This window comes from Xyrauchen texanus, chromosome 24, assembly GCF_025860055.1.
Source record: "Xyrauchen texanus isolate HMW12.3.18 chromosome 24, RBS_HiC_50CHRs, whole genome shotgun sequence".
NCBI classification, from domain to species: domain Eukaryota; kingdom Metazoa; phylum Chordata; class Actinopteri; order Cypriniformes; family Catostomidae; genus Xyrauchen; species Xyrauchen texanus.
The window spans coordinates 8,505,221-8,518,188 of NC_068299.1; the positions used below are offsets into that span (position 1 = coordinate 8,505,221).

Sequence of the window (12,968 nt, forward strand, 5' to 3'; positions counted from 1 at the left end):
CCCTACTCCCCACTGTGTCAATCAATGCAGGCCCTGAGGAAAACACAGAGATGTTCATGTATATTATTAAGAGCTGAGCGCTATAGTGGTGAAAAGCTTGAGAGAAAGTGGAGGTTTAAACATTTTGGATGTTACAACAGATGTTTAAACCTCAGAACTGCAGCTCGACTGCATTCCTGTGAGAAATACAGCCTGAGGAAGCCTTTGGACAAGTAAAACTGATTGTATACTTAAAAATACAGCTTCAGTGCATAATGATTTTTATCACAGCGCCCTAGGCATCAGGAACATAAATTCAGCCAAACAGTGGTTTTGCCAAATTTGGCAGCCTCTGGGTTAAAAACCATCTTCCACTGCATGGAATGTTCATTTGAAGTTTGCGCAATTTCACCTGTGGGATGCAGCAGACTGGCTTCCACCCTCTGCGGGACCCGTGGCGGCACTTTCATACTGGCTCGGATCTGATAGAACCTGCCAACACAACCAGAAAAACAACTTTTAGAAAAATCCATTACCTAAAAAACACAACAATTCAATGAGAAATCAACCAAACTCTTTGGCAGTCATGGAATTTATGACTAGTGATCGACCGATGTGAGTTTTTTTAAATGGCCGATACACTTTCACGTTTAGCAGATTTGTTTCTTGAGAGCGCCGAAAATCTGCAGTTTCCATGTGAAGCAACATGTAAACAACTAGTCACGGTTAAGTTTGTTGTTACGAGCCATCGTGTTACTACAATAATAGACCGGTGTGCAACACAGTCCAGATTTAACAGTTTGCATAACAGAGCCACTGCAGATACGTTTGAGCTCGTAATGTTAATGTGCTCACTTGTTTCATTCTCCCTCTCTCTCCTAAACAGTTGAACTTTTAACTGTCTTGTCTAATGATAAAAAGGCAAATATTAATAAACTAAATGTCAAACACCATCTGCAAATATGCACATATCTCTTTAAACAGATGTAATAAACCAACCTCACACAACTTCAGCAGATAAAGCATCCCGTGGAGTGCTCATTTATTTACATCTAAAGCACGTATTCTAACAGTCTCTCATCAACTGTAAACTTTAACTTTATTTTCTAATGATAAAAGGCAAATATCAATAAAACTTCTATTATATACCATTTGCAAATATGCAGAATTCTCGTTTAAACAGATGTATTTCACGAACGTTATGAAAATCCAGCGTTTTCTTCCTGTCGAGCACTTATCTAATATCTTCCTCTGAAGTGCGTATTCTATCAGCCAGAATCAAAACTTCAGGATCTGATTTTCGAAACTGGTCACTTCATGGGCTGAAAACTTTTGCGCATATGTTTGATGAAGACTCTAAGTCTGTTAAATCGTTTACTGCTATTTGTGTTGAATATCAAATTCCTAGAACAGATTTTTTTAAATATCTGCAGGTTCGTCACATTATTACATCTCTACATAAAAAGGGACAACTTAGATTATATCCTACAGAGTTGGAAAAATGTATTATTTCTGCTACTTCGGTTAAGGGGAAGATTTCTCATTTGTATAAAATTCTGTTAGAAAGCTCCCCAAATTCTTTTTCTTCTCTGAGAACAAATTGGGAATTAGAGCTTAAAAGGAAGTTCAGCGAAAAAGAATGGTTAACTTTGTGTATTAATTTGACCTTACCTTTGAGTGTGAACATTAAAGTTAAAGAAACTAATAATAAATTTCTGTATAAATACTATATAACTCCAGTGAAGCTTAATAAATTTAATGACACAAACTCTCCTATGTGTAGAAAATGTGGAATTGAATTAGGAACATTCATGCATTTATTTTGGTATTGTAAAGCTATTTTTTCTTTTTGGGAGAAGATTCATAAAGTAATTCAAGATATGTGTAATTGTACTTTTGAGCTATGCCCTATGTTATATTTATTGAATTATGATATTGAAAATAAGTTTCCCTTTACAAAAAAATGTGTGTTTACAATGTTTTCTTATTTTGCAAAAACATGCATACTTACTGCATGGATTTCCTGCAGGACTGACACTGGGTCAATGGCTGGATCAGATAATAGATTTGTTGCCCATTGAAGAAATGACAAGTAAACAGCATTTAAGACTGCAAGAGTTCCAAACCACATGGTCCTTAGTATTAAATTATATAGAGACTATACAATTATCAACTTAAATGGAATAATGGATTAGAAATAATCCTATGATAAAGGGAGTGACTAAAGGCACGCAATATAGACTGTGTAGATTCCCTTTTTTTTTTTTTTTTTTTTTTGTTGTTGTGTGTCTTGTCGATATACTTAGCGGTATTCTTCTTGGTGTTTTGTATTATTATCTGCGGTAGCAGCATCTCAGTTTCCGCAAGGCACAGGTATCATAATAATATCGCAGAATACAAGATGAGGTACAATTCAAAAATGTTTATTAAATGATTGCTGAGCAAACAGCATAAACAGTAACACCTGTAGAGTCCTCTTCTCCAGTTTACCTCACTAGAGTGCGTGTCGCCCTTATTAAACTCCCCGTGGAAACAAGTGAAAGCGGAACTGTAAAATAGTTAAAGGATGGGAAAGGAGGAGGCGAGAACCGGCTTGTCAATATAAATGATAATTTAATGAAAACTTAAACCAAAACACATAAACAAACACACACGACGGACATGCCCATAATTCTCTCTCTCTCGAACCATCGTCACCGGCCGCCTTTATCCCTCGCGCGCCTCATCAGGCCGATTGGGGACCGGGCGCGCGATATTCTGATCGGCCGCGCCCCCCCCTCCGCTCCACACTCCTCCCGGCGTTATCTCAGGCCGGGGTTCCACCGGCATGACGTACACCCGCCCCCATCCCTGGGGCGGGGTGTATCTTGCGTCCCGCGTGGTCATCCTCGCCTTCCTCACCCTGGGAGGAGAGGAGGGAGAAAAAAAAAACAAACAAACAACAAAATAGGCGAGGGAAAAGGCCAACACGGTGCGAAAGGGAGAGAGAGAGGAGAGAGAGAAAAAAACTCACTCACCGGTTCTCCGATGTACCGTCGCGTGGTCCTCGAACACTCCTCCACACTCAGGCGGACGACAGCCGCTCCAACCCCGGGCAAACCGGTGACACCTTCGACCCCCAGCGGGCAGAATGCGCCTCCGCTTTTCTGGCAGCAAATGGGGACACTCCTCCGCCCCTGGCAGCGGCTCTACCGCTCCGGGCGGTCGGAGAGATTATTCCCTCCTCCCCTCGCGGACGGCGGTCTCCCTCGACCCCTCCGCGTCTCGGGACGGCAGGGCACTCCTCCGCCCGGCAGCGGCTCCTCGCTCCAGGCAGTCGGGTTATCCAGTCCCCATTTGCCCCGCGGACGACGGCCGTTCCCCGCATCCGGGCGGTCGGGCTACTCCGTCACCCGGAAGATGGCAGCGGCGCTCCCCAGGGTGGACAGCAGTGTCGAGGACCCTGCGACGGGCATCCCTCCTCCTTCCCGGCTTTCGGCACCAATGTAAAATAGCTCAAGGGTGGGCAAGGAGGAGGCGAGAACCGGCTTGTCAATATAAATGATAATTTAATGGAAAACTTAAAAGACAACACAAACACACATGACGGACATGTCCGCTAACGATCTCTCTCTCTCTCTCGAACCATCGTCACCTGCCGCCTTTATCCCTCGCGCGACTCATCAGGCCGATTGGGGACCGGGCGTGCGATATTCTGATCGGCCGCGCCCCCCCCTCCGCTCCACACTCCTCCCGGGTTTCGGCACCAATGTAACACAGTTGAAGGATGGGCAAGGAGGAGGCGAGAACCGGCTTGTCAATATAAATGATAATTTAATGAAAACTTAAACCAAAACACATAAACAAACACACACGACGGACATGCCCATAATTCTCTCTCTCTCGAACCATCGTCACCGGCCGCCTTTATCCCTCGCGCGCCTCATCAGGCCGATTGGGGACCGGGCGCGCGATATTCTGATCGGCCGCGCCCCCCCCTCCGCTCCACAGGAACTAATATTACCAACATCCAACAAAATGAAAAGGAACATACATATAAATACATCTATATCAAATATTTAGTTACTATAATATAATGCATTGCTAAATTAAATATAATAAAATAATGAATAAATATAATTGAATGAAATGGTGACAAACTAACCAAAATTTTCACTTTAAATGTAATTACACCAATGGGTTATCAGTTAAACTTCAGTTTGACATTAAGCCTCATTCTTTAGGACTATCTCATATACAGTAAATAATAGTTTGTATAATCCTACTAGTTTTTAAGGCCTAGAATAAAGAGTAATATTTATATTCTGTGTATACTGATTTATTCAATCAATCAATATTATTTTTGACAGCGAAAACTAGGCAACAACTATACCAACAGGGAAATGTAGTTAACAGTGACATTGAGCAGAAAGCTTACATATAACCAGATTTGACAGAGCTGCTGATAAAAAGTTAAATGATCAGCATCGATTGATGAGATGAAAATTGGAGATCGGTGTCGAATGTTAAAATCCTGATTGGAGCATCCCTAATATTCAAGTTGACTGTTTCAAAAACTAATGTTGATGATTAGTGGGCTGAGACCCTATCACAAAATGGGCAAAAACACATACACGGTGGATGTAACATTTGGATATGAAGAAGACTTTGTTTCACTGTTTATATATTTATTTGTTTGTGGTTGAAATGAAAAAAGGTCTCAGTTTGGTTATTTTTAAGAGGGCTCAAATGTGAAAACCCCAGTAGCCTTTTTGCAGATGAACATGTGGAAAACATTACCATCATAATTGCAGTTCAAATCGCAATTGCAATATTTTTCGAAATAATCGCAATATGATTTTTTGTCCAAATCCTGCAGCCCTAATTCCTATTCACAATCATCTTTTTTTGGGAAGTCACATTCTTCATACATATCTCCACCTACTGGTTGGGGCTGGTGAAAAGTCTGAAAGATCAGTTTCACACCTATTATATAGCTTCTGAAGATCTCCAAAAATCTTAATTTGTATTCTGCAACAGAATAGTCTTACACATCTGAAATGGCCTGAGTAAGGCACATCATGACTTTGTTACTCTTATTTTTGCTGTTGTGCAAAGAATAACCAACATAACACTATATGCACACTATATACACTTATGATGGAAAAGGTACACTTTTCCATATTTAAACCATTTTATTTTGCAGTTGCTAGTTAAGTTAATGGCCATACATATTTTACTCCCATTTAAATTTTTATTGTTAATTTTGGATACTGGTTGAAGTTGACAGAAAATAAAAACTGATTAAAAATAAGGATGGGTATGAGTACTCGAGTACTCGGACATGACAGCAATGATCGAATATGAATACGATGTTCATGCATGATGTGACTACTCACTTAATTTGTAATTCAGTGACAATTACCTGAAAACTAAACACAAACGTGTCAAAAAGGAATCTTATTTTTAATTTTGAGATTGATTACGTTGTGATTTTGAGGGGTACATTGATTGTCAGAGATGTCTCATAGCAACCAAACTGATATACGACGCTGCAATGCTATCGTTATGATAATCAAAAGAGAGTGTAATTAACCATGTTTTGAACACCTGTCTCTGCAAAACGTTTGCTAAACACGTTTATTATCATTAAATGTAAGAACTTTGACTTGCATTAAGTGAATGTTTGTCACTGTGTGTAAACTTCCCTGTCCTGGATGCCAATATGTTTGCGTGAAGTAACACACACCTGCATCTCCACGAAATGGGAGTTGAAGATTTCCATATGAGTTTCCAAATTAGAAGTCCAACATAAAATGTCATTCCGTTGCACTTTCCCCAGTTGAAAGGTGGAAATTCCGACACTCCCAATTGAATGGAACGCTTCGTGAATAATCACAGTAACATACGGAGCATCGTAGCTTTCTCCAAAGGAGCGAACACTTGGGGAGACACACATACCCACAAGAGGCGTGAGGCAGTGGACTCAATGCGCTGCGAGTGTATCAAACAGCTAGACAGAACGCAGCTAAATGGAACAGAACGCAGCGTCTTCAAAACTGAACTTCAACTTAACATGCATATTAAAAATGCAATGGTTATGGCGTCTCCTAATAATGCTATCACAATTTGAAAATAAACGGTTCAGACTGTCACTAAAAAAAAAGGGTGCGCACTTACTATGATTACTATGGTAACCTGAAGGAATAACAGACAGAAGCGCGTTGTGCACATTCTTTCATTTAGATTTTCACATAATAAAAAAATATGAATATTTTGATTGCAATCTTTTGTAGCAGACAAAGATGTTTGTCAGACATGTTATTATATATAAGGTTATGTACATGTCATTGCCCCTCGATTAGACAAAATGACCAAAATACCCATTCCTAATTAAAACAGTCCAACAGTACAAGCAGACACATGTGAAGTGCCTAAACTAATTACTTTAGGAGAGACTCGTAAATTATGAATTCTAAGAAAAGCTGGTGCACATTTAGCTGGAGAAGCTGGGACTCATGCCTGCAAGCATCAGCAGGAATGATGTCTACAGCAGTGTATCGAACATTCTGTGTTATTGATGTCAGTGAAGCTCATGGCTGACTGCTGATCACTCATATGAGGTGTCTAAATGGAGAACAGAGTTACAGGCTGCAGTTCTTTGATAATATGCATTGAGCCCTGTCCAACTGCATCTTAAAATAAAACAAATTAAAAAATGACTTTATTTCTATCGGATGCCTAGAAGAAACCAATCTAGCTCAATATTGAGGCAAGCTTCAACTGAACCCCAAAAAAAAAGAAAACTTGAGAACATGTTCTTACCCTCTTTGGAAGAGATCCACATTGTAGAACTTGCAGAGCTCCAAAGAGAACTCTACTGTGGCCTGGACCTCTGTCATGCTGGGATTCAGGGCTGGAGGAGAGCCTGTCTCAAACGATCTGCAGCAAAACTGTGGAAGTTACACATATTAATCAGTTGTTCTAGTAAAATTTGGCAAAAATCAAATGAAACATTTAAATGCAACCAAATAAAGCTATTTAAAAAAAAGAAAAGTAGGGAGTCACGTGACACCATGCGAGGAGCGGACATGTGAGTGGCGAACCCTACGCACTTTGCTAATTTTATTACTATTTGTGTCATAAACCAGTGAGATTCGATACAACCTGATATATAACTGTACTAGGAAGACAAGGTGTCAAAAAATTAAAAATCCTCAGGCTCTGGAGATATTAAAAGACACTTACGTGCTCGAGCTGATTCCCCGGAGCAACAGACCGAAAGCCCCGGACTCAATTCGGATGGTGAACTGAACTCCGGTGTGAATTGATGAATGTATTGGCAATGCTGATAAAAGTCACTGCAGATTTGGAAGATGTTGCTGTAATACATCGATCAATTAATTCCATGGAGACTAAAAGTTGGTTACAAGATTGTCGGACAGCGAGAGTAGGGCTGGGTATCGTAAAAAAAATATATATATATATATATATTGATACCGATATCTTGACTTTGCTACCTATTCGATTTTCAGATAAAAATCACACGTGCATAAGTATTCACAGCCCTTTAACGAGATTAACCCCTTAGGTATCGAAATTTGGTACCGAATGACAAGACATTTTTCGATACTCGATTGTTTAGAAGCAATTTGGTCAGTGCCTAAATTGTATCGAACTCGATACCCAGTCCTAGTCGAGAGACGGATTGATTATCTGGAGTCATCGGAGAGGGAATTAGCTGCTAATCCGCTAGCGACCAAGGGGGATTTGGAACACGTTTGGGAAAAACTGGAGGATTTGGAGAATCGTAATCGACAAAACAACGTTCGAATTGTTGGAATTCCTGAGCATGGAGTTCGAGATATGGTGAAATTCCTAGACGAGCTCTTCCCGAATCTGCTCGACATAACAGGCCATAAGCTGGAAATAGAGCACGCTCACAGAGTCCCGGCTAGGAGATTCGCTGAGGGAGACTCTAGACAAATTCTGTACTGGACAGATTTCTGAGATAATCTACGAGGCGAGGAGTAAAAGAAAGCTTTCTTGAAAGAACCACAACATTTTCTTGTTCCCAGACTTTGTGAATTCGACAAGAGAGTAACGTGATCGATTCAAGGAATGCATGAAACTCTATATCAATGGAAGATCACTTTTGCACTGTTTTTTCAGCCAAACTGAGAATAGATACTAACGATGACTGCAAAGTGTTTACATGCCCGCAGCAAGCGATGTCTTTCATAGAGACAATGGTGTCAGTAAACATTTGGTGTTTCTCGTGTGGCCGCCAAGTGAGCTTGTCTCGCTAAACATACACGCCTAGTATTTTCCATGAAGACACCCACCAGAGCTTTGTAGACAGCCAGAGATGACACAAAATTTGACACAGGCGGTCACCTAGCAATTCTCTATGCAGGAAAAACCCTGACATTGGTGCAAGAATCACACCCAAGATGATCTCCCAAGCGAAATGCCGAGGGAGGGTGGCGTTTGTGCACAGACTGCCCTACATGACATCATAACAACAGTCTGGACCAATGGGTGGGTTCCGCAGGATTGGAAGGATGCCCTGGTGTTCCCTCTCTTTAAAAAGGGGTACCACACGGATTGTAACAACTATAGGGGCATGTGATACTGTCAATAGGCCTGGGCTCTGGGTTGTTCTTCGTGCTTTCGGAGTCCCAGTCCCGTTGCTCGCGACCATTAAGTACCTTCACGATGGCGAGCAGGCCTGGGTAAAACTATGTGGCCGGGAGTCGGAGCCATTCCCTGTACACCTTGGAGTGCGACAGGGATGTCCTCTGGCTCCCACATTATTTAATATATATTTCGACCACGTGGTTCGTGAAGCCTTTGATGGATGTACCAGAGGACTTTCCATCTGGTACAGATATAATGGGAGGTTGATCGATGCCTGGGTGCGGTCAAGGAATAGCTCCCTATTGATCAACCATATTAAGCATGCTGATGATCTGGTGATTGCTGCTCACTCAGAGGAGGAGTTGGAGGCACTGCTGATGAACCTGGAGCTTGCCACTAAGAGATGGGGCCTTACCATCAGCCCAACCAAAACTAAGCACCTGCCTGGGTATCATGTACCATCGGACACTCCACCCCCACAGCTCCCAATTGGTGATGGGGCAGTTGTGGAGAGAGTGGAGTGTTTTCTATACCTGGACAGTGTGCTTATGACCAGCTCCGTTTTTACAGCAGAGGTCTCACTCCGAATCAGACGAGCGGCATTATCTTTTCATCGGTTGCATAACGCTATGTGGAAGCTACCCGGTTTGTCACTCCGCACGAAGCTTCAGGTATTCTCGGCCACGGTCATTCCCTCCCTTCTCTATGCTTGCGAAACTTGGACCCCCCTAATGGAACATCTTCGCCGGTTAGAAACATTTAGGCTGGCCTGCCTAAACCAGGCTGGATTGTGTGAGGAGCATAAACAGCTTTTGTTCGGCCGGATAGAGGGGGCTAAGCAGGCGCGGCACGGGCTGGAGAAGAGATGGAGTGATGTGGTACAGGAGGATGTGGAGCTGAGTGGACTTGCCGACGACTGGTACCAGCGGTGTCAAGATTGGCCTCTTTGGAGGAGGCTGGTGAAGGACGCTACTGGCCAGTTGGGAGGCAGTCACAACGGAGGGCAGAGGAGTGATGCTCACAACAATGAGCAGAGCACCGGTTGGCTAAAGCACAGCAAGTAGGCACAGTAGGGGGCACAGGTGGTTCATCAGCCAGTCATCTCAGTCAGTCGACCCGTGTCACCTGTGGACCTGTCCCGTGACCTCCTGTCCACGGGCGTTCAACACTTCACGTGGCCTTAGTGGTGAATGTCAGTTGTTTTTGTTGTATACTCATGTGTGACCACAGGGATGTTTGTTGAGGATCAGGGTAGGGTTGGGGATTGGGAGTGGGAGGTGTAATAGTGGGGGTTAAATGTTGATTCTAAGAATATATGTTTTGCTATAATATATGTTCTTTGTTAACTGTTTGAATCAATAACAAATTTTAATCTGAAAAGAATATCTCAGCTCTGTAGGCCCATAAAATGTGAATGGGGCCAAAACTTTGAAGCACCAAAAAGCACATAAAGGTATCATAAAAGTAATCCATACAACTCCAGTGGTATAATCCATGTCTTCTGAAACAATATCATAGGTGTGGGAGAGAAACAGATCCATATAAAATCTCCTCCTTGCCCAGTAGGTGGCAAAAGGCATGAATCAACAAAAACGAAAAGAAGTAGAATGTGAAAGTGAAAAAAGGACTTAAATATTGAACTGTTTCTCACCCACACTTATCATATTTCTTCAGAAGACATAGATTTAACCACTGGAGTCATATGTATTATTTTTATGTTGCCTTTATGTGCTTTTGGAGCTTCAACATTTTGATCCCATTCACTTGCATTTTTTTCATGTTGACAAACTGTCGTTTCCCAAGGTAAGCCAACCAATTAAAATGAAGATTGAAAGAGGACAGAATACATAATGGTTTAAATTACTTAGAAGGAAGACAACACTGTAAAATAAAGTCAAAAGGTTACAAACTAGATCTCTTTGTGAACAGGAAGAAAATAAGTGGTGTGCTTTAATCTTCACCAAATACAATTACATTGCACCAAGCAACTTTGACCCAAGTTCATGAGACAAGTCTGACTACCTCTGTGACATTTAAACCTCCTAAACATAGAAATAGCATTCATGTCTGCAGATATGCTTGAATTAGCATACAAGGCACAAAGCCCACAGTGTACTCTCAATGCTCTTTAAAATCATGTCTTTAAGCACTGCCTGTGCTTGTCTAGAATTACCACAGAATATTTTTACAAACCCCACAGGCTCTTCCAGAATGATTAAACGTTTTTGTAAGTTACAGTACTAAGGTATGACCTGACAAGTCCAGCACAAGATCTTCAGATGTTTCAATGTAAATACCTCCATAAATGGTGGCCAGAGAGCACCACAGGGGTCTCCAGTGTATTGCTTTGATGCATTATCAGAGACTTTAGATTTCATTAATACAGATTAGCTACCCTAAATGAAAGCCCAGCTGCACAAGCAAACCACCAAGTCAAATCAGATCAACCACAGCTAGATTTTCCATTCAAACATGCTGAGCTGGTGAGAAGCGCACGAGAAGTATGTCCCAATCTGTCCCACATCCTTCCTCTTAACTTTGAGCTGTGCCTGTGAAAACCAGTTCATTATATTTTTGTTTTCCTTCACCTTGGCATTTGTTCATATCCTTGAATGCCCTTCAATTCTCTGCTTTTTTTCCTCCCTCTCCATTTCAGATTCAGATTCAAAGAGCTTTAAGAGCAGAACAGTGAATTGTTAAATTGACTCAGCAGTGATCTTCCAAAGCATTGCAAATGACGTCTCTCCACAAAGCAATACACTTCTAATACATTATGTTACACTTACAGACAATTACTTATAGTCAATATATATTTGTTTCTTAGTCAATTACATCATTTGCATTGCTTCATTAGGTGAGATATTTCATTTCCTCACAAAAGATGAGTACTTTTCAATTTGCAAATACTTTTTCATTTAATCTAACTGTTTTGATTCATATCAGAGCTCGTAGATTTGACTATTACTTTATACTAAAGCATCTTTTAAACGCTTTTAAGGAAAATGAGTAGGAAAACACTTATGGAACAAAGGCAGCTGAAAAAGTGGGTGGTCAATGCTGAGCTCTATTGGCACACATTTATAAAAAAAATTATATCCATATTTTGGGTGGCTCTCTCTCTTTCCATGCATCTTTCCTTCTCATCAGGGTTTTACATTATCCTCATGATTTCAGCTTTACTATAAATAAGAAACATTAAGTACTGGCACATTCATTCAGTAGTTTAGAGTGATTTGAATCTGTATTGAATATGCATTATTATCAGTGGGATGAGTGTAAATGACTCTCACCCGTCCTGACTCGGTTTAGTATCTTCTCTCCTCATGTCAACTGATCAACACAAACCTAAAGAGAGAAAGACAGTCTTTAAAAAACATACCTAATAAATATTTTATTTAGGCTAATGGTGTCTATAATAATAACGTACACTAAATTAAGCATATGAATACAATTTAATACGTACATCACTCACCTCCCTCAACAACAGTTATTAGTAAAACAAATACGCATCAAAAGAGCGAGAATCTATATTTAGTCATGATTATTGTAATAGTTTTGTGTTTTTAAATCACGTTTCTGTGTATTGGATCGCGTCATGTAAGCTTTAGCCTGTTTTGCCTGTCAAATGACCAGCTTTCACAAACATCACACCATTTGCTTAAGCTAACGGAGACATTTTCACACCTACAGCCATAAACACAACAAACGGCGATATTTCGTCAAAACTCCGACTCTTGTTTTATTATAATGACTTACATGTATCAGCTGCGGGAGTTTGGGCCTCAGACCGCGGGCTCAATTTCAGAGCAATGCCGCCTCTATGCTCCGATCCCCGGCTGTTTATTTCCACTGCATGCAGCTGAAAACTCGCAACGTTTCTCTCGTCTTCGCGGTAGACTCAAAACTTCAGATCGGTCGGACTGAATAAAAAATAAATACTATCTCCATATTTGGTACTTTAAAAGTTGTGAAACCGTAAATATAATCCAAACTTCTGTTTTGTGTGTTGTGAGACTGAGTTTCTGGGAGGCGCTCACAAGCCGGTCACTAGAGGCGATAATATATTATTACAGCCCTTATTATTTATTAAAGGCGTTATTCTTCTGTGCCGCCCTTATTGTAATAATTCACTCCAGTCTTTAGTGTTTTTATTAAAGGCGTTATTCTTCTGTGCCGCCCTTATTGTAATAATTCACTCCAGTCTTTAGTGTTTTTAGAGATGTTGGAGATGACAGCTTTCTTCAACTGAGAGAACAATATACTCTATAATATTATAGTATAGAGTATATTGTATACAACAATTGTTATACTCTATTATATATTATATTATTATAATATAGAGTGTATATTATAGAAATTTATACCGAAGA

The 12,968-nt window shown here is 40.8% G+C and overlaps 1 protein-coding gene across 2 annotated transcripts in view; it reads right to left on the reverse strand.

Moving 5' to 3' along the window:
- Positions 1-12,634, reverse strand: part of fam135a (family with sequence similarity 135 member A) — a 32,684-nt gene extending 20,050 nt beyond the window's left edge. For both annotated transcript variants that reach the window (XM_052090254.1, XM_052090253.1), the window contains exons 1-4: positions 12,355-12,634; positions 11,889-11,943; positions 6,784-6,911; positions 392-471 (exon numbers count right to left, since the gene is read on the reverse strand). In XM_052090254.1, coding sequence (XP_051946214.1) covers positions 392-471; positions 6,784-6,860 — 157 coding nt within the window. In that variant the 5' untranslated portion in view covers positions 6,861-6,911; positions 11,889-11,943; positions 12,355-12,634. The remainder of the gene's footprint in view (positions 1-391; positions 472-6,783; positions 6,912-11,888; positions 11,944-12,354) is intronic.
- Positions 12,635-12,968: the final 334 nt, after the last annotated feature.